At 44.6% G+C, this 21,133-nt stretch overlaps 1 protein-coding gene across 1 annotated transcript; it reads left to right on the forward strand.

The window, feature by feature from the left end:
- Positions 1 to 356: 356 nt before the first annotated feature.
- On the forward strand, positions 357 to 19,695 carry lrrc9 (leucine rich repeat containing 9; the record flags this gene model as incomplete). Its single annotated transcript, XM_084143724.1, has 32 exons — positions 357 to 413; positions 524 to 742; positions 965 to 1,105; positions 1,217 to 1,280; positions 1,371 to 1,441; positions 3,195 to 3,377; positions 3,818 to 3,973; positions 4,073 to 4,281; positions 4,448 to 4,579; positions 4,856 to 5,035; positions 5,259 to 5,376; positions 5,471 to 5,615; positions 5,779 to 5,919; positions 6,065 to 6,189; positions 6,308 to 6,496; positions 6,626 to 6,745; positions 6,848 to 7,039; positions 7,143 to 7,268; positions 7,440 to 7,580; positions 7,733 to 7,910; positions 8,112 to 8,332; positions 8,448 to 8,570; positions 8,671 to 8,801; positions 8,922 to 9,030; positions 9,181 to 9,320; positions 9,846 to 9,982; positions 10,811 to 11,028; positions 13,446 to 13,514; positions 14,407 to 14,532; positions 15,653 to 15,836; positions 19,356 to 19,521; positions 19,656 to 19,695. 32 exons carry the CDS (start codon positions 357 to 359, stop codon positions 19,693 to 19,695), a joined length of 4,551 nt encoding a protein of 1,516 aa, XP_083999850.1.
- Between the last annotated feature and the right edge of the window lie 1,438 nt (positions 19,696 to 21,133).

The raw sequence follows: 21,133 nt of genomic DNA on the forward strand, positions 1-21,133 counted from the left end.
TTCGAATGTAAGTAAATGTGCATTAGCTGACGTTACAGTTAGCTAGCAGGCTAACGACGTTAGCTTAGCTAGAGCTAACTAGTAAAATAATTATTGAGTGACACAAATCACGTTTTCTTGCTATTTATACTTATATTAAATGTTTTTTTTAATCTCTTATCTGTCCTCAAATTTTAGCAAACGTTAGATTTAATGACTTTTTTCAGATGCTTGTTACTGATAGCTAACATTACCCCCAGACAACACCCTCCAGCCCCCAAGACAAGCTAAGTTTAGCAATGTTCCTTATTTGAGCATTTAATTTTTTGTTATACATGACATGATCAACAATTGCTTATATTTCAGCACAGAAAAACATGATACAGAGTGAAAAGCAAAGACATAATGGTGACGAGGAGGTTGTCAAAGAACTGGTGAGTGTAATTTTGTCATAAATGTCTTGTGTCAACCAGATACTTATGATTAAAAATAGTATCATTTTCTGTTTGGCTTGTGGAGACAACCTTTTTTTGTACCTCAACAGTGCATTGCCAATGGGGTGTCTTATGAGAAGATACCCCAGGAAGGTAGCAGCATCACAGCCCTGGAGGTGTTTTTCTCGGGTTATCCGCGTATGGTTGGGCTCTCCCTTTTCCCAAGGCTGTGCCAGCTCACATTGGTAGGCCAGAGTATCAGTCACATCAAGGGCCTTGAGTCATGCCCCCTGCTTCGGGAGCTCTGGGTGGTGGAATGTCAGCTGACAGTAAGATCCAGGTTTCTCTTCGTGCTGACATCTTGGAGATGTGTGTGTAGAGTTTTCATCTAAAGAGTATCTAAAACAGAATTATATTGACTATCTTTGATTTCTCGATTCAGAATAGACTGCAAAATGTCTGCAAAATAACTGTCATCAAGCTATGATTTGCATTATTATCTTTAATACCAACAATAATATTTTGTGGGGTATTTATTTTCATTATTGTAGGACATTTCTGGACTTCAGAATTGCCATCAGTTACAGAAGCTGTACATCTATGACAATCAGATCAGTAAGATTGAGAATTTGGAGTCACTTGTCAATCTACAGGTGCTGTGGCTTAACAACAACTTCATCACTCACATAGAGGTATGGATGCTTTTCTGTGTCGTGTAAAGTACCTCATAATCTGTATAGATTGTTCTTTTTTAAATCACCTTTTTTTTAGATGTCTCATCCTTTCTTCATACCTGTTTAAAGGGATTGAACACGCTTCAAAAGCTGAGAGAGCTGAATCTAGCTGACAATAACATTGAAAAGATAGGTGGGTTGAAGGTTAATCTCCAACGCTATAAACTTGACAGATTACATCTTTGATTTACTTATAATGATAATTATTCAATCTGTTTCACAGGACACAGTCTTGATCCTAATATCAGCATTGAAAATCTGAATTTATCTGGGAACAAGATCAGCTCTTTTAAGGTAAGAAAAAACCCCATTAACTTTTCAAATAATGAAAGGTTTTAATTCTGCACCTTCTCAATCTGATATCTGACTACTACCTTTGCATATGGTCATTTACAGGCTTACTTCTCAGTCAAATATCTTGACAGCCTAATCTATAGTAGATTCTGTATACAGTGCATTCGGAAAGTATTCAGACCCCTTGACTTTTTCCACATTTTGTTACGTTACAGCCTTATTCTAAAATTGATTAAATTGTTTTTTCCCCTCATCAATCTATACACAATACCCCATAATGACAAAGCAAAAACAGATTTTTAGACATTTCTGCAAATGTATTAAAAATAAAACAACGGAAATATCACATTTACATAAGTATTCAGACCCTTTACTCAGTACTTTGTTGAAGCACCTTTGGCAGTGATTACAGCCTTGATTCTTCTTGAGTATGATGCTAAAAGCTTGGCACACCTGTATTTGGGGAGTTTCTCCCATTCTTCTCTGCAGACCCTCTCAAGCTCTGTCAGGTTGGATGGGGAGCGTCGCTGCACAGCTATTTTCAGGTCTCTCCAGAGATGTTAGATCGGGTTCAAGTCCTGGCCACTCAAGGACATTCAGAGACTTGTCCCGAAGCCACTCCTGCGTAGTCTTGGCTGTGTGCTTAGGGTCGTTGTCCTGTTGTAAGGTGAACCTTCACCCCAGTTTGAGGTCCTGAGCGCTCTGGAGAAGGTTTTCATCAAGGATCTTTCCCTCGATCCTGACTAGTCTCCCTGTCCCTGCCACTGAAAAACATCCCCACAGCATGATGCTGCCACAATAATGCTTCACCGTAGGGATGGTGCCAGGTTTCCTCCAGACGTGACGCTTGGCATTCAAGCCAAAGAGTTCAATCTTGGTTTCATCAGACCAGAGAATGTTGTTTCTCATGGTCAGAGTCCTTTACGTGCCTTTTGGCAAACTCCAAGCGGGCTGTCTTGTGCCTTTTACTGAAGAGTGGCTTCCGTCTGGCCACTCTACCATAAAGGCCTGATTGGTGGACTGCTGCAGAGATGGTTGTCCTTCTGGGAGGTTCTCCCATCTCCACAGAGGAACTCTAGAGCTCTGTCAGAGTGACCATCAGGTTCTTGGTCACCTCCCAGACCAAGGCCCTTCTCCCCCGATTGCTCAGTTTGGCCGGGCGGCCAGCTCTAGGAAGAGTCTTGGTGGTCCCAAACTTTTTCCATTTAAGAATGATGGAGGCCACTGTGTTCTTGGGGACCTTCAATGCTGCAGAAATTATTTCGTACCCTTCCCCAGATCTGTGCCTCGACACAATCCTGTCTCGGAGCTCTACGGACAATTCCTTCGACCTCATGGCTTGGTTTTTGCTCTGACATGCACTGTCAACTGTGGGACCTTATATAGACAGGTGTGTGCCTTTCCAAATCATGTCCAATCAATTTTTTTTTTTTACCACAGGTGGACTCCCAATTAAGTTGTAGAAACATCTCAAGGATGATCAATGGAAACAGAATGCACCTGAGTTCAACTTCGTGTCTCGTAGCAAAGGGTCTGAATACTGTATTTTATTTTTAATACATTTGCAACAACCTGTTTTCACTTTGTCATTATAGGGTATTTAAAATGTGGAAAAAGTCAAGAGGTCTGAATACTTCCCGAAGGCACTGTATACAGTATCCAAACCATTAGTGGGGTTGAAGCCAATCAGGGTTGTGCATGCTTCAATTGTCCCTCTTAAGCATCAACATCATGTTATCGTGGTGTATAACAGGAGCTGACCCTCCTGGCCCCATTGCCCTCTCTGAGAGAGTTGGGACTGAAGGACCCCCAGTCAAGTCCCACCCCAGTATGTCTGCTGTGTAACTATGCCACCCACGTGCTCTACCACATGCCAGGCCTCCAGCGGCTTGACACCTACGACGTCTCCAGCAAGCATTTGAAGGACGCTGCTGAGGTACAGGTCAACAGTCCCAAGGGTCAGCTTTCGTAACTGCTGTCACTGTGCGATCTCCAGGGCTCTGATAGCATAGAATTAGCAATTAGAATACTAGAATGGACATTAATTATCTTATGACAGTATAAAAGATCAGCCATTTTGGTAAAGAAGTTAGATTTCTCCTTGACTAAAATGGCTGCCATTATCATAAGATTCAGGAACTTTGAGGGTTGATGACATAGTCATTCTAATAATTTAATAGGATCTCTATGTCTGATACTCTCTACTCCTGAGAGATACCAGCATTTGTTTAATGAGTCATCCCTGAACTCTGATGATGGATGTATTTTTCCAGTGCTGCTATTTTTCTAATCTTGTAATTACAGTCTAATGAACTATGCTATATAAATAAAGGGGTTCCATTGCATACAGTACATTGTAACATCTGTTCATTCCAGTCCACTGTGATGAAGAAGATGATGTACTACAACATGCGTGTGCGGACAGCCCAGAGGAACCTGGCAGAGACCCAGGCCAATCTGCTGGAGAACAAGAGGAATCTCTTACAGCTGCCAGAGGACCGCATCAGAGCTCTCAATTATGCCCTCAAAAACGTCAGTACAACACTATGCCCTCAACAATGGACTTTTGATGCATATGTCATACATTTACAGTGGTGCTTAATATGACTGTTGTGTTGGTGTCTTGAGCAGCTGGAGTGTGAGCTGTCGGAGGTGCAGGCCCTGTGCAGGAAGTCGGCCCGTACCTGGGAGGATGGACTGTCACCGCTGAGTGAGGGCTCAGGGGACCGCAGTGACACCCCTGCTGACATCACCCGCGACCCCGGCCTGGAACACAAGATCCTCTCCAAGCTGGACACCCTGAAGGAAAGGTTGCAATTGTGGAACAGGAGGCTGGAGGAGTGAGTTCATATACATGAATAATGGATTAGACCTCCAAGAGAGATTCTTTGAGTTTAGAGGGGCTTAATACAATCTCATTTGGCATTGTTGTTTATATGTAAGTTTTCTATTGGCACTAAGATGATGAAGTGTGAAAAGTAGAGTGTTTTTATCTTGTTTTTGTAGGATTGAGTCCTGGTACCAGCGGGACTTGGCCCAAGCCACCAACAGGAACGAGATGATGGTCCACTTTCTGCTAATGGAGCTTGAGACAGTGGGGAATATTCGGTTTGAAGAGGGCTGCTCCACAGACCCCTGGTACAAATGATCTCCTTTTATATAACAGTGACATTAGCCAGGGTAACTGCAGGGAAATGACTTGTGTGGTCATATAGTATTAGATAATGTAATGATATGTGTTATCCCAGTTTTCTGCGGACTGAGTTTACCTCGTTTGTGTAGGGGATTTGTGTAGGTGATTTGTGTAGGTGATTTGTGTAGGTGATTTGTGAAGGTGATTTGTGTAAGTGATTTGTGTAGGTGATTTGCAGCATTTAGCTACTGAGTCCACTGTTTTCGCTCTCCTCCCAAAAGGTTCACTTCCTGTTATGACCTCCTGCTGTCCCGGTTCTGTGCGTGGGACTACAAGGCTCAGGGCATCACTGGCATCAAGATCAACAGTATCATCCGCATCCATAACCGTGCGCTACGGCTTCGCTTCGAGGACAAGCTTCATACCCTGTTGGCCAGCGAGGAGTCGACGATGTTCTCACAGTGAGTGTCCATGATGAGACTGTGAAATCTTAAAATGGCACCTCTCTCTTCTACACGCAGCGTTCCTTTTCTCTGTGATATTCACCTCCGCTCCTCAGTATTATGCCTATGTCTAATATTACACAGAAATAGTTGAACATTTATGTTTTTTGGTAACAGACCATGTAAACTGCAATATTTTGACTGTATTTACATATGTCTGACTGCAGTTCCATCTGTGCAGGAATTACAAACGCTGGCTGGAGTACCTGTTCTATGTGTCTGATCCTGAAAGAACCAGTGACAAGAATGAGATGTTGCACATTCCAGAGGACGGCTTTAAAACAGCAGATATGTATAAGGTACACATATTGCTTATTTAGGCTGTACACTATGCCTGAGATTGTGTCATTGTTGTAGTTCTTGACACTGTCATGTGTCTTGTGTCTGTGTTAGGCCCTGGGCAGAGAGAGAGCTGTACCATTGTCTAACAGCCTGAGTGTGACGGACAGGCCTAGGATTGAGTACACACAGAGACAGGCCAACCAAAGCACCTCCAAGCAGAGCATAGACCCTCTCCTTTTCAGACACGCTCTATATGGTCCTATTTCATCCTTTCGCACACTTCAATTACTTTGTATTGCTAATGAAACCTTGAGGATAAAACCAGTAAAAAAATGTAAATGTACAAATTATATTTGCTTGCTTTTAATGAACCTGTGTCAGAGAAACTGAAATTATTCTAACTGTCCTCCTGTTTCAAGGTCAGGTCATTGTGTCCAAAGTGTTCCTGGGCCGCAGCTTCCCCATCCGTGAAGGGGATTCAGTGGATGCCCTCAACTACCCCAAAGCTCACTCTGTTTACCGCAATGTGAGCCCAGAGCAGGTCCATAAGACAAATGCAGGTAATGTCATGTGAAATATCACAACTGTTACTTTTCAGAACAACCAGTTTTTTACTGGTGACAGTGGAATGGAAACAACCAGCAAAAGTCAACATTCTTCTATTCCATCCTCCTGTTGAACAACCTGAGACTTCTATCCATATAGAGAGGCCTTGCTCCTCCAAGATCCACAGCGGCTGTGACTGCAGTCTGAGACAGAGTCAGTGGTTTGTATTTGACCATGAGCTTGTCCTGCCGGAGTACCTCATCGACTTTGAGTATATCACGCAGGTAGGAAAAAGTATACCCTGTTTGTCTTTCGATGTTCCAATTTTTGTAAACCCACAAAACCAGGTGTTGATATTCACCAACTGTTTGTCCTCTCCACTATGATGTTCCCTCCTCTCAGGACCGAGCCCAGCCTGTGTTCCCAGAGCCCAGCAGCAGAGGCACAGACGACCCCACTCCCAACGATATCAACCTGGACAAGGAGACTCTAAACATGGAGCCCATGCTCAAACCGCGGCCCAAGATGCTGAGCCTGGACGAGAAGACTTTACTCAATGTAGCCAGGGCCAACGTCCTCAGTCAGATTACAGTAAGGGTTCAGGCCTCTGAGTGAGGGACTAACAGATAATGTTACCTTAGCCCCACTAGGTTTAGCACTGATCTCCCCTCTGTACTGTGCCGGTGCCCCACCTTCTAATTTCTTCTTCCCTGGTCAAAGGTGTTGAATCTCCATGGCAACAGCCTGAGTAAGTTGAAGGAGATCTCTCGACTGACAGCCCTGCGCCGCCTGACTATCAGCTTCAACGAGTTCACACAACTAGACGACATCTCCCACATGGTGCGTTCTGACGGGTGGGGCGTTTAGGTCAACCAATCTTCATGAATCATTATCAACTTGGAGTCCTACATACAGTAAATATGTTTCTCTGTGTTCCTCCAGCCCAACCTGGAGTTTGTGGACGCCAGCTACAACCACCTGCTGACCCTGGAGGGGCTGAGGGGGCTGGGGCGGCTCAATCAGCTGGACCTGCGCTGGAACCAGCTGACCCGCGCTAGGGAGGAGACGGCTGTGCTCCGGAAACATGCCCCCAACCTGCTGAGACTGGACACCCGCCACAACCCCTGGCATAGGGTAAAACCACACACACTAACACCAGCTTTAACATGGATCTAGTCTAGTGTCCATATAGTAAGACCATAAGACACTGCTGATGAAGGTGATGTGTTTGTCCCAGCCCGAGGCGGTAAGGATGACTGTTCTGGGACGTCTGATTAACCTTACACACCTGGATGACATGCTGGTGACAGAGGAAGAGGCAGGCGCTGCTGTTCAGATGGCTGCAGGTTCCAGAATCAACCAGGTAAGAGTTAGACAAGACAATCACTCTTCTTAGTTCATGATTTGCCAGATTAGGTTGAATACTTTAATGTAAGCGGGCTACCTTTGCTGTTGCATGCTGCGTGAGAAAGTTTGGTCTACCTTCTGTGTTGAGAGTAGTAATTCCTCAGTCTGATTCACACTGTGGCTACAGGCATCTCTACTGGCCCACTCCCGGACGGACAGTGAGCGTCCCCGCAGTCTCAGCCTGCTTTCTGCAGCCCAGCTCCTGGATCAACTCAGCCCCTTGCCCTGGGACATCACTGGAGACCTAGAGCCAGGCTGGACCACCAAGGTGAAACAAATACTAACATACACAATACTGGAGTCCAGGAACAATAAAGATGTATGCGTTTCAGCTTGTAGTTTATGGATTCTCTCCAGGTGCTTCATCTGCGGTACAAGTGCAGTCTGTTTACTTAACAGTGAACTCTGAACTCTGAGCAGATCACAGCCCTTAACCTTGACAGCCAGAGGCTCTCCAGGCTCACCAACCTGGACAAACTGGTCAACCTGCGCTGGGCCTCCTTCAATGACAACGACATCTCTAAAGTGGAGGGTCTGGACAACTGCCAGCATCTAGAGGAGCTGTCCCTCAATGACAACTGCATCTCTAGGCTAGACGGTCAGTCCTAATCTCAATGGTCGCCACATGACAAATGATGAAGTGTTGTCATATATCTTTTAACACAATAGAAAACCCTTGGCACTCTTGGTTCAGAATGCACTAGGTCTATTCAAGGAAGAGAAAATAATTTGGCATTGACAAGGGAATCATGTCCATCAAAGATGTATGAGATATCCCTCCATATCTTTGTCTTCTCAGGTGTGTCCAAACTGCACCAGCTCACTAAGCTCAGTGTGAATGGGAACCAGCTGTCCTGTCTGGACGGCACTGTCCTGGACCGGCTGCCCAACCTCCACTTCCTGTCTGTGGAGAACAACTGCATTGGCTCCCTGTACGGGGTGCATAGGGCCCGCTCACTATTCGAGCTGTACATAGGCAACAACATCATCACCACCACACGAGACATCTACCACCTGAAGGTGAGCTGACCTCACACAGCCAAGCATGAAAAGCTGTTTTTTATACACTGTTACTAATAGTCAATGTGGAAATTAAAATAAAGTATGATTATTGTTTTTGACCTTTTATTTCTAGGCTTTGACAAACTTAATCATTCTGGATCTGTATGGTAATCCTTTAGTGGAGAAAGTGGAAAACTACAGGATTTATGTGGTGTTCCACTTACCCTCTCTAAAGGCACTGGATGGGGTTGCAGTGGTATGTTTACGTCATAATCAAATAGAGCTATTCGTTTTAGAGATACATAAACGTTTGCTGAATTGAGATGAAACAGAAGTGACGTCATTGTGACCCACAGGAAATGACGGAGTGTGAGAATGCCAAGGATGTGTTTGGTGGACGCCTGACCCCTGACATGGTGGCAGAGAAACTGGGACACTCCAACTACTCCGACATCGTTGATCTCAACCTGCAATCCAGTGCCATCAGGTCATTGACCATAGTGTACTGTGTAGGAGTACATCACAGTATTTCAGTCACCTTTTAGATGAGTAGAAGAGACGGTAAAAGAAAGAGTGAGTGTGTATAAACTGTTCCCTCTCTCCCCAGTATGGTGGACCTGGCCCCAGCAGACCTGTTCCAGAACATGCGCAGTGTCAACCTGGAGCACAACAACCTCACCTCCTTCAGTGGCCTTGTCTACCTGCCCAACATCAAGGTGGGCCTGCCAAGTGATTGTTACCAACCGGCCAGACTTTTCCGACCATTCTAAAATGTAATCTGTGTCATATATTTTCTATTTATCAGTTGCACTGTCAGGTTTTTTAAACCATCAACAATAAACATTTTCTTATTTTCTTCCATGTAGGCATTATGTCTGAACTATAACCACATAGAATCCATCCTGCCCAGGCAGAAGGCCCAGGCCCACCTGACTAACAGACAGATTCTCTACCACAAGGTGAACTCCAGTGGCTACGGCCAGCAGGGCTCATCAAAAGGCAGCAGGTACCAGCAGTACAGATAAAAGTCTATTATTTTAACATGATATTAAAATGTATTACTTTTTAAACCTAGTTTGTGAGATGGAAATGTACAATTCATGAATAGCTTTAAACCTTTCTGTCTTCTCAGTATACGGTGTGGTTGGCAAAGGACTCATTTCATGTCTTTGTTGCAATAGAGTATATTGTTCTACTTTCAGCCACTTGGGGGCAGCACGAACCTGTTGACGTGACAAAGCTTTTAGGCTTTTATTAGCTGCTCTTAGAAAATCACAAATCTCCCTTTTCACTGTTACTATTGAAAAAGACCAGAGGAGAGTTTACATAAAGTAAAAGGTTTCAAATGTGAAGGGGGTTGGGGGGGGTGGGGGGGGGTCAGGCTTTTGTGTGGTCTGCCTGACTGTGTTTGCCTTGAGTTGTTGTGCACCTGTGAGGTCTGGCCTTCTAAATGAGGCACTGGGGAGAGAAGGTGCATTCAGTCAGAGAGGCAGCTAACGCTCAGAGTTCCCATTCTGTCCCTCTCTTTCAGGGAAGTGGGCCCTGCAGACAGCCTGGAGCCACTAATGGGCAGCCTGGAGGTGCTGCATTTAAGCCACAATGGCATCTCCAATATGGCCAATCTGCAGCTCAGCAGGCTCACCAATCTCAAAGCACTCTTCCTCCAAGGTACAGTAACAGCTTCCTTCAGGTTTCAAAGCTGACGAAAAGCACAGCTCAGTCACAGACAAGGCTCTCTCAGACCTGTCCAGGTGGAGATGAGGCAACAAGAATAGAAACTAAATGGGAATGGCAATGAGTCACGGGAAAACAGTGCCTTTTTCTGTCTGCCATTGTTTGCATTTGATTATTGTTTTCTTCAGTTGGGTGACTGTCTGACCCTAATCCCACCTTGGGTGTCGGTTTATAAACCTGTCGAGACAGCTTTGTACGCACCACTATACACACGGATTCAGAGCAGAAGATGCACCTTTTCCAGTTCCACTTTAAAGTGGCAATCTGTAGTTGCTACATACATTTTTGTACTTTTATATATATGCCCATTGATTCTTGAAGAATATAACTTATAAATGCCTCATGAGCTTGGTTCAACTGTTGTTACCCATCAGAACCCACAATATAAGCTTGTTTTATTCCATTGTTTGTAAACAATGAAATTGTAAACAAACACTGTATAGCCTCAAAATATGTTTAAAACTATTATTTTGATCTCATGGATGGTCAGTCCCATCGATAGCTCTGTCTAAGAATTTGAGAGTGGTTACATTTCTCAAGCCCCATCCCTCAGCTGTTTACCAAAAACAGTGGCGGGTAGCCGCTGTGTTGTTGTTTCAACTGCAGATTTCCCCTTTAAGTATCTGAGTGTATTTCAGAGTGTATGATTGAAATTCACACAGTTGTAATTTGCAATGATGCAGCCCGGTCAAATCATATCAGTAACAGGGGTAGCTGTAGTCATGTAATTACCTACTGATTTCATATCTTACCTCCTCTCAGGTAATGAGATCAGCCAGGTGGAGGGCTTGGAGGGGCTGCACCGGCTCCGGGAGCTGGTCTTGGACCGGAACCGGATCAAGGCCCTGGGGGAGAACTCCTTTTTTGGTCAGGTTTTCCTGCTGGAGCTGCACCTGGCAGAGAACCGCCTCCGGGAACTTAACCACCTCCAACCCCTTACTGAGCTGAGGAGGCTGTTCCTGGGCATGAACAAACTACAGGTACTCCTCCTCCAGCAGTCCTCCAGTGTCCTGCAACTGCAAGTCATTACCCTTTCTGGCAATACTGAGCCATTCATATGCATTCATATACTGTAATGAGGAATTCATTCATTCACAGTGTGGAAATGTCCACCAAGTTCAAAGTCTGTACTGCAGTTACTGAATTATGGTGATGCACTCATAACGTGCAAAGCATTTGGCGTGTAAAATGTGTTTTATTTTGATCTACAGTGTATGCAAACAAGGGGGTGGAAATATAGTGCCATAATTATAGATTGTTACCACCCCACTGTGGCGTGTGTGTGTGGGGTAGCTAGTATTAAGGAGAATCAACATTGATTGAAGGTCAGGGTTATACGTATGAGGACAGAGAGGAACAATCAAGGCAACGTGTAATCAGGTTCTCAGCCTACATCTCATTCTCACCCCAGGCGGGTGATTTGCGCTTTGTCCCTAGTTTTTTCCACTTTGCTTCTTTTTCTTCCTTAATCTTTTCATGTTTTCAATTAAGACATGAAAACGCAGCAATCATCCCCAACAAACCACCCTTCACAATGGAGGTCTGTGTGAGTCACAGCCCGGCTCAGTCACATTCCGTGGGGGAGAGAGACGCCCCCGCTCCCCTTTAGCATGCCCAAACTCTCATGAGATTAATGAGAGATCACACATGTAATCTCTCCCATGAGCTGCCCCCCTCCACTTTCACAGCTTCAAAATTTGGATGAGGTTTGGCCCTAATGGATTGGGGGGGTTTTAAGTAGGTAGGACATACAGTATAATACAGTGAGGAAAAAAAGTATTTAGTCAGCCACCAATTATGCAAGTTTTCCCACTTAAAAAGATGAGAGAGGCCTGTAATTTTCATCACAGGTACACGTCAACTATGACAGACAAAATGAGGAGAAAAAAATCCTGAAAATCACATTGTAGGATTTTTAATGAATTTATTTGTAAATTATGGTGGAAAATAAGTATTTGGTCAATAACAAAAGTTTCTCAATACTTTGTTATATACCCTTTGTTGGCAATGACACAGGTCAAACGTTTTCTGTAAGTCTTCACAAGGTTCTCACACACTGTTGCTGGTATTTTGGCCCATTCCTCCATGCAGATCTCCTCTAGAGCAGTGATGTTTTGGGGCTGTCGCTGGGCAACACAGACTTTCAACTCCCTCCAAAGATTTTCTATGGGGTTGAGATCTGGAGACTGGCTAGGCCACTCCAGGACCTTGAAATGCTTCTTACGAAGCCACTCCTTCGTTGCCCGGGCGGTGTGTTTGGGATCATTGTCATGCTGAAAGACCCAGCCACGTTTCATCTTCAATGCCCTTGCTGATGGAAGGAGGTTTTCACTCAAAATCTCACGATACATGGCCCCATTCATTCTTTCCTTTACACGGATCAGTCGTCCTGGTCCCTTTGCAGAAAAACAGTCCCAAAGCATGATGTTTCCACCCCCATGCTTCACAGTAGGTATGGTGTTCTTTGGATGCAACTCAGCATTCTTTGTCCTCCAAACACGACGAGTTGAGTTTTTACCAAAAAGTTCTATTTTGGTTTCATCTGACCATATGACATTCTCCCAATCCTCTTCTGGATCATCCAAATGCACTCTAGCAAACTTCAGACGGGCCTGGACATGTACTGGCTTAAGCAGGGGGACACGTCTGGCACTGCAGGATTTGAGTCCCTGGCGGCGTAGTGTGTTACTGATGGTAGGCTTTGTTACTTTGGTCCCAGCTCTCTGCAGGTCATTCACTAGGTCCCCCCGTGTGGTTCTGGGATTTTTGCTCACCGTTCTTGTGATCATTTTGACCCCACGGGGTGAGATCTTGCGTGGAGCCCCAGATCGAGGGAGATTATCAGTGGTCTTGTATGTCTTCCATTTCCTAATAATTGCTCCCACAGTTGATTTCTTCAAACCAAGCTGCTTACCTATTGCAGATTCAGTCTTCCCAGCCTGGTGCAGGTCTACAATTTTGTTTCTGGTGTCCTTTGACAGCTCTTTGGTCTTGGCCATAGTGGAGTTTGGAGTGTGACTGTTTGAGGTTGTGGACAGGTGTCTTTTATACTGATAACAAGTTCAAACAGGTGCCATTAATACAGGTAACGAGTGGAGGACAGAGGAGCCTCTTAAAGAAGAAGTTACAGGTCTGTGAGAGCCAGAAATCTTGCTTGTTTGTAGGTGACCAAATACTTATTTTCCACCATAATTTGCAAATAAATTCATTAAAAATCCTACAATGTGATTTTCAGGATTTTTTTTTCTCATTTTGTCTGTCATAGTTGACGTGTACCTATGATGAAAATTACAGGCCTCTCTCATCTTTTTAAGTGCGAGAACTTGCACAATTGGTGGCTGACTAAATACTTTTTTTCCCCACTGTATGTCTTATCTCTCCTTTCTATTCCCTGTAGGACATCTCAGAGCTGGACAAGCTAGAAGTCCTTCCCTCCCTGATTGAGCTGTCAGTTGTAGGGAATCCTGTGAGTATCTTCTTTTTTTTTTTACCAGTGTCGGTTACAACCTTGTATGTCTACTGGAAGCTACAATTACTTCAATCAAGCAAGAGCTCAGTGAATAGTTTTACCCCCATGACAGTATGAAAATGGTCAACTTACTACTTCGCCAGGATTTCAGTGTGTGTTCATTTTGACTGAAATGCCCCTGAGTGCAACACTCAGTGCAACTCTGTAGTTCTAAATTAAGCGATTACATGATGGACCGTCTGCTGTGCCTCAAACTGGCCGGCATCAGAGACAAATCCGCTGACCAAATGGCAGGGCCGTTATCAGACACTATTGGCCCGGGTTCAGCACCCATCTGGAGCCGTCAGTGCCCAGAGCTGTCAGTGCCCAGTGCAGAGGGCTTGCCATCCATTGAGGCCTTCTCAACTGGGCCAGCATGTTTACCCCACTGCCCCCATCCCCCCGCCCCTTCCCCTCCCCATGGGGCTTAATCCTGCCAGGGTGGAGAGCCAACAGCCGCTCCAGAGACAATACCTCCTGCTGTCAGCCGCATGAGATCACTGCTGCACCCATGTGCCCTGGCCAGACCATCTCTCCTCTCTTCTCCTTCTCCTCCGTTCAGCCTTCCCTTCTGCAGGGACAGACAGGGCTCTGACCCCGGAGAGGATAGCTTTGTCCCCTGTGAAGGGGGGAGCAGAGGTTATCATCAGCTGGACCGGGGAGAAGGGTAGGGCTAGTGGGGTTATTAGCTGGACCATAGGATATTATGAGAGTGTGGTCTCTGAGGGTGGTGAATTCAGAGAACTGTGTTGGACTCACAAACAGCCCCATGCCAGTTTAGTCCTTACAGGACAGCCTTGCAGCCTTCACTCTGAGGTCCTACATGAGTAAATGTTTTTTGTTGTCCCAGGTGGCCCGGCGATCCCTCCATAGGCCGGCGGTGGTACTACGCCTCTCCAGGCTGCAGGTTCTGGATGGAGTGATGGTCACCCTGGAGGAGAGGACCAGGGCTGAGCTACTCTGCACAGAGGTCCAGGTGAGAGCTTATTGACTGAGAAATATACAAACAGAGTAATGGTACTGCCTTTGTATATCACTTGGTTGGTAAGAGCTTTGTCTTCTTAGCTGCAGTGGTCTGCAGGAGAAGATACAGTTATCTCCATGCCTTATGAGACTGACCTAAAAAGCCATAAAGGCCTCATTTCTGTCAAAGGCCAGATAACGGGCCATATCATGTCAACTGCAATGCAACTTGAAATCAAACAGCGGACAGAAAAACAACAACCAAACAGCAACTACCAAAAAACAAGGATCAAATTCTCCCAGTTTGTCTCCCTGATTTGATCTGCACATAACGAGAGACGGGGGCAGTAATGCTCCTCCAGTGCTGAATTAAAAGCAGCCTAAGCCAGCTCAGTTCATCCTGCTGATTAGATGAAATGTGCACGACCGATAATGCACCAATGGATTTGCCCCCCTATTAGCTGGGTCAACCCGGCCCCCTGTGCTCGTTAAGAGAGTATTTGGGAACGAGAGAGAGAGAGGGATCCTGGGCTTTCTCATTAAAAACATAAATACACAACCCTCTTTCCGCTCTTGTCCCCCATCCCTCTCATTTCAGGCTTATTCCTGCTCTCACCCGCCTCTTGTTTTTGTTTTCATTCAACAGTTGTTATTATTATTGAGTGATCATTATCATTCTCTTATTAGATTTCTACACGTGATGAAAGACAGTAGAAATTTGGTCATCCATACTGTAACGTGGGTGTAGCAGAGACTAGCTATGGCGGGTGCAGTGAGGCAGGAAGCGTAGATAGGAGGCAATGCAGGACATATTAATGACATTTTAGTCATTTAGCAGACGCTCTTATCCAGAGCAACTTACAATTAGTGAGTGCATACATTTTTCATACTGGCCCCCCGTGGGAATCGAACCCACAACCCTGGCGTTGCAAGCGCCATGCTCTACCAACTGAGCTACAGGAGGCCCGAGGTCAGAGAGACTTGAGACAGTGTTGCTAACGTGTCCCCATGTGCACTTATTATGGACACCTATTAATATCACCTGACTCAAAGTAGCTTTGTGTATACAGGATATCCTCTCTTGTGGTATAGTATTGGTGTGGTATTCACTGTCCCTCCCTCTCTCCCCACAGTGCCCCATGGCTCCTGGATCTGGCATGGATATGAACCTGCCTGGCCTGCTGCCCCTCATGTCCCGGACTGCCCCTCTGCGGGGGACCAGTCTAAGTGGAGGACTGCAGCTGCAGCACTTCCTGGGTCACGAGATCCTGATGCCCTGCAACTTGGATGAAGCACTGCCCCACGACACGCCCAAACGTTAGTTAGCACTCCCTCTTATCTGTCACACACACGGCACATCCGCACAGTGCATCATGATATCCTCATCAATATTAATCAAATACCAACATTATAATCTAAAAGTGTCTGGTTAAGGGGAACACTTACAGTTGAAGTCGGAAGTTTACATACACTTAGGTTGGAGTCATTAAAACTTGTTTTTCAACCACTCCACACATTTCTTGTTAACAAACTATAGTTTTGGCAAGTCGGTTAGGACATCTACTTTGTGCATGACACAAGTAATGTTTCCAACAATTGTTTACAGACAGATTATTTCACTTATAATTCACTGTATCACAATTCCAGTGGGTCAGAAGTTTACATACAGTGGGGAAAAAAAGTATTTAGTCAGCCACCAATTGTGCAAGTTCTCCCACTTAAAAAGATGAGAGAGGCCTGTAATTTTCATCATAGGTACACGTCAACAATGACAGACAAATTGAGAAAAAAAATTCCAGAAAATCCCATTGTAGGATTTTTAATGAATTTATTTGCAAATTATGGTGGAAAATAAGTATTTGGTCACCTACAAACAAGCAAGATTTCTGGCTCTCACAGACCTGTAACTTCTTCTTTAAGAGGCTCCTCTGTCCTCCACTCGTTACCTGTATTAATGGCACCTGTTTTAACTTGTTATCAGTATAAAAGACACCTGTCCACAACCTCAAACAGTCACACTCCAAACTCCACAATGGCCAAGACCAAAGAGCTGTCAAAGGACACCAAAAACAAAATTGTAGACCTGCACCAGGCTGGGAAGACTGAATCTGCAATAGGTAAGCAGCTTGGTTTGAAGAAATCAACTGTGGGAGCAATTATTAGGAAATGGAAGACATACAAGACCACTGATAATCTCCCTCGATCTGGGGCTCCACGCAAGATCTCACCCCGTGGGGTCAAAATGATCACAAGAACGGTGAGCAAAAATCCCAGAACCACACGGGGGGACCTAGTGAATGACCTGCAGAGAGCTGGGACCAAAGTAACAAAGCCTACCATCAGTAACACACTACGCCGCCAGGGACTCAAATCCTGCAGTGCGAGACGTGTCCCCCTGCTTAAGCCAGTACATGTCCAGGCCCGTCTGAAGTGCATTTGGATGATCCAGAAGAGGATTGGGAGAATGTCATATGGTCAGATGAAACCAAAATATAACTTTTTGGTAAAAACTCAACTCGTCATGTTTGGAGGACAAAGAATGCTGAGTTGCATCCAAAGAACACCATACCTACTGTGAAGCATGGGGTTGGAAACATCATGCTTTGGGGCTGTTTTTCTGCAAAGGGACCAGGACGACTGATCCGTGTAAAGGAAAGAATGAATGGGGCCATGTATCGTGAGATTTTGAGTAAAACCCTCCTTCCATCAGCAAGGGCATTGAAGATGAAACGTGGCTGGGTCTTTCAGCATGACAATGATCCCAAACACACCGCCCGGGCAACGAAGGAGTGGCTTCGTAAGAAGCATTTCAAGGTCCTGGAGTGGCCTAGCCAGTCTCCAGATCTCAACCCCATAGAAAATCTTTGGAGGGAGTTGAAAGTCTGTGTTGCCCAGCGACAGCCCCAAAACATCACTGCTCTAGAGGAGATCTGCATGGAGGAATGGGCCAAAATACCAGCAACAGTGTGTGAAAACCTTGTGAAGACTTACAGAAAACATTTGACCTGTGTCATTGCCAACAAAGGGTATATAACAAAGTATTGAGAAACTTTTGTTATTGACCAAATACTTATTTTCCACCATCATATGCCAATAAATTCATAAAAAATCCTACAATGTGATTTTCTGGAATTTTTTTTCTCATTTTGTCTGTCATAGTTGACGTGTACCTATGATGAAAATTACAGGCCTCTCTCATCTTTTTAAGTGGGAGAACTTGCACAATTGGTGGCTGACTAAATACTTTTTTTCCCCACTGTACACTAAGTTGACTGCCTTTAAACAGCTTGTAAAATTCCAGAAAAGGATGTCATGGTTTTAGAAGCTTCTGATAGGCTAATTGACATCATTTGAGTCAATTGGAGGTGTACATGTGGATGTATTTCAAGGCCTAACTTCAAACACAGTGCCTCTTTGCTTGACATCATGGGAAAATCAAAAGAAATCAGCCAAGTAATATAATTGTAGACCTCCACAAGTCCGGTTCATCCTTGGGAGCAATTTCCAAATGCCTGAAGGTACCACGTTCATCTGTACAAACAATAGTACGCAAGTATAAACACCATGGGACCACGCAGCCGTCATACCGCTCAGGAAGGAGACGCGTTCTGTCTCCTAGAGATACAAATCAATCCCAGAACAACAGCAAAGGACCTTGTGAAGATGCTGGAGGAAACAGGTACAAAAGTATCTATATCCACAGTAAAACGAGTCCTATATCGACATAACCTGAAAGGCCGCTCAACAAAGAAGAAGCCACTGCTCCAAAACCACCATAAAAAAGACAGACTACGGTTTGCAACTGCACATGGGAACAAAGATCGTACTTTTTGGAGAAATGTCCTCTGGTCTGATGAAACAAAAATAGAACTGTTTGGCCATAATGACCATCGTTATGTTTGGAGGAAAAGGGGGTTGCTTGCAAGCCGAAGAACACCATCCCAACCGTGAAGCACGGGGGTGGCAGCATCATGCTGTGGGGGTGCTTTGCTGCAGGAGGGACTGGTGCACTTCACAAAATAGATGGCATCATGAGGAAGGAAAATGATGTGGATATATTGAAGCAACATCTCAAGACATCAGTCAGGAAGTTAAAGCTTGGTCGCAAATGGGTCTTCCAAATGGACAATGACCCCAAGCATACTTCCAAAGTTGTGGCAAAATGGCTTAAGGACAACAAAGTCAAGGTATTGGAGTGGCCACCACAAAGCCCGGATCTCAATCCTATAGAACATTTGTGGGCAGAACTGAAAAAGCATGTGCGAGCAAGGAGGCCTACAAACCTGACTCAGTTACACCAGCTCTGTCAGGAGGAATGGGCCAAAATTTACCCAACTTATTGTAGGAAGCTTGTGGAAGGCTACCCGAAACATTTGACCCAAGTTAAACAATTGAAAGGTAATACTACCAAATACTAATTGAGTGTATGTAAACTTCTGACCCACTGGGAATGTGATTAAATAAATAAAAGCTTAAATAAATAATTATCTCTACTATTATTCTGACATTTCACATTCTTAAAATAAAGTGGTGATCCTAACTGACCTAAGACAGGGAATTTTTACTAGGATTAAATGTCAGGAATTGTGAAAAACTGAGTTTAAATGTATTTGGCTAAGGTGTATGTAAACTTCCGACTTCAACTATATGTTTCATTCACCTCCATGATTGGCAGAGCTGTTAACCAACACAGAGAACAAACGTCTCTTTCGCTCTCTCTCTTTGGCTATGCTATGGGACTCATTAGGCTTGGTTATCCACTCATTAGGGTTTGACACTCTCATCCTGTCAGAGGCACCACTTTAATCCACACAACTGTGTTAATTCCCATCTCAGACAAGAAGCAAAAACACAGCAGTGCTGCCAACCATGTCCGCAGTGCCCAGGTAGAGATGACGTTTAGGCAGATCAGAGGAACGGCAAGCACCCTGCCATCCACCGGCCTCCTTCCTAACGGGTACAGGGTCCTCATCACCAACCCCAACCAGGAGCAGGACAGCAGGTGGGTAAAGTCCTAAACTCAGACCCTTGGGTTGTAGTGAGTAAACCTAGTTTGGTCTTGAGGTCAGAGGTCAGTGTTCTAGAGGGGAGGATACACTGTAAAACCCTATCTGTATGCTTGCTTTTCTTTTACAGATACCAGAGTGGTGGTGCTCCTAAACCCCCGCCCATGTAGGACCCCAGGGGTTTTGGCAGAGGAACGGGGGACACTACTGTGGGCACGAGGAAGTAGAGAAATGGGAGGATACTCCTGTGTGGGTCATTGCACACATGCAGAGTAAGAGTGGGAAGTATTGTTCAGCTGAATTCGGTTCACTTCTGCTCCATAGACTGTAGATTAGTGAATTGCGGATAACCCTCTTTCCTTTAGTTTGTCTATTTATAAATGTACACTGAACAAAAATATGAACTCAACATGTAAAGTGTTGGTCCAATGTTTCATGAGCTGAAATAAAAGATCCCAGAAATTTTCCATATGCACAAAAAGCTTATTTTTCTCAAATGTTGTGCACAAATTTGTTTACATCCCTGTTGGTGAGCATTTCTCCTTTGCCAAGATAATCCATCCACCTGTCAGGTGTGGCATATCAAGAAGCTGGTCAAACAGCATGATCATTACACACGTGCACCTTGTGCTGGGGACAATAAAAGGCCACTCTAAAATGTGCAGATTTGTCACACAACACAATTCCACAGATGTCTCAAGTTTCGAGGGAGCGTGCAATTGGCATGCTGACTGCAGGAATGTCCACCAAAGCTGTTGTAAGAGAATTGAATGTTCATTTCTCTACCATAAGCCGCCTCCAATGTCGTTTTAGAGAATTTGGCAATACGTCCAACCGGCCTCACAACCGCAGACCACGTGTATTGGGTCGTGTGGGCGAGCGGTTTGCTGATATCAACGTTGTGAACAGAGTGCCCCATGGTGGCGGTGGGGTAATGGTATGGGCAGGCATAAGCTACGGACAACAAACACGATTGCATTTTATCTATGGCAATTTGAATGCACAAAAATACCGTGACGAGATCCTGATGCCCATTGTGAGGCCCATTTTATTTAAGGTATCTGTGACCAATAGATGCATATCTGTATTCCCAGTTATGTGAAATTCAAAGAGTAGGGCATGATGAATGTATGTCAATTGACTGATTTCCTCATATGAACTGTAACTCAGTAAAATCTTTGAAATTGTTGCATGTTGCATTTATATTTTTGTTCAGTATATTTACTTTTGTGACAAAATATGAAACATGAACTGCTGTATGCTTTGTCAAAATATATGTGATGTCTATACTTTATTTTAATTTTAATTTTCACAAACACGGTCAGGGCCAATGAGCTGATGATACTTGAAAAGAGATATATACAGTATCCCCATGTTAGGAGAGTGTGGCATGAACAACAGCCTCTTTCTATCCACGACTGTTATTCTCCAACCAGTGACCACTGTAATCTATTTAATACTGTGAGGTTTGGAGTCATGTCCATTACACTCCTTTCCTTGCCTCCAAAAAAATCTAAAACATGCACAGATGCAAGGGCGTGTGAGGCTGGCATGTTGTGTTCATCGGGTCAAATGGATCCCCAACAAGTGGATAATCCAGGATTAGCA

This window comes from Coregonus lavaretus (genome assembly GCF_964263955.1).
Source record: "Coregonus lavaretus genome assembly, chromosome: 27".
NCBI classification, from domain to species: Eukaryota; Metazoa; Chordata; class Actinopteri; order Salmoniformes; family Salmonidae; genus Coregonus; species Coregonus lavaretus.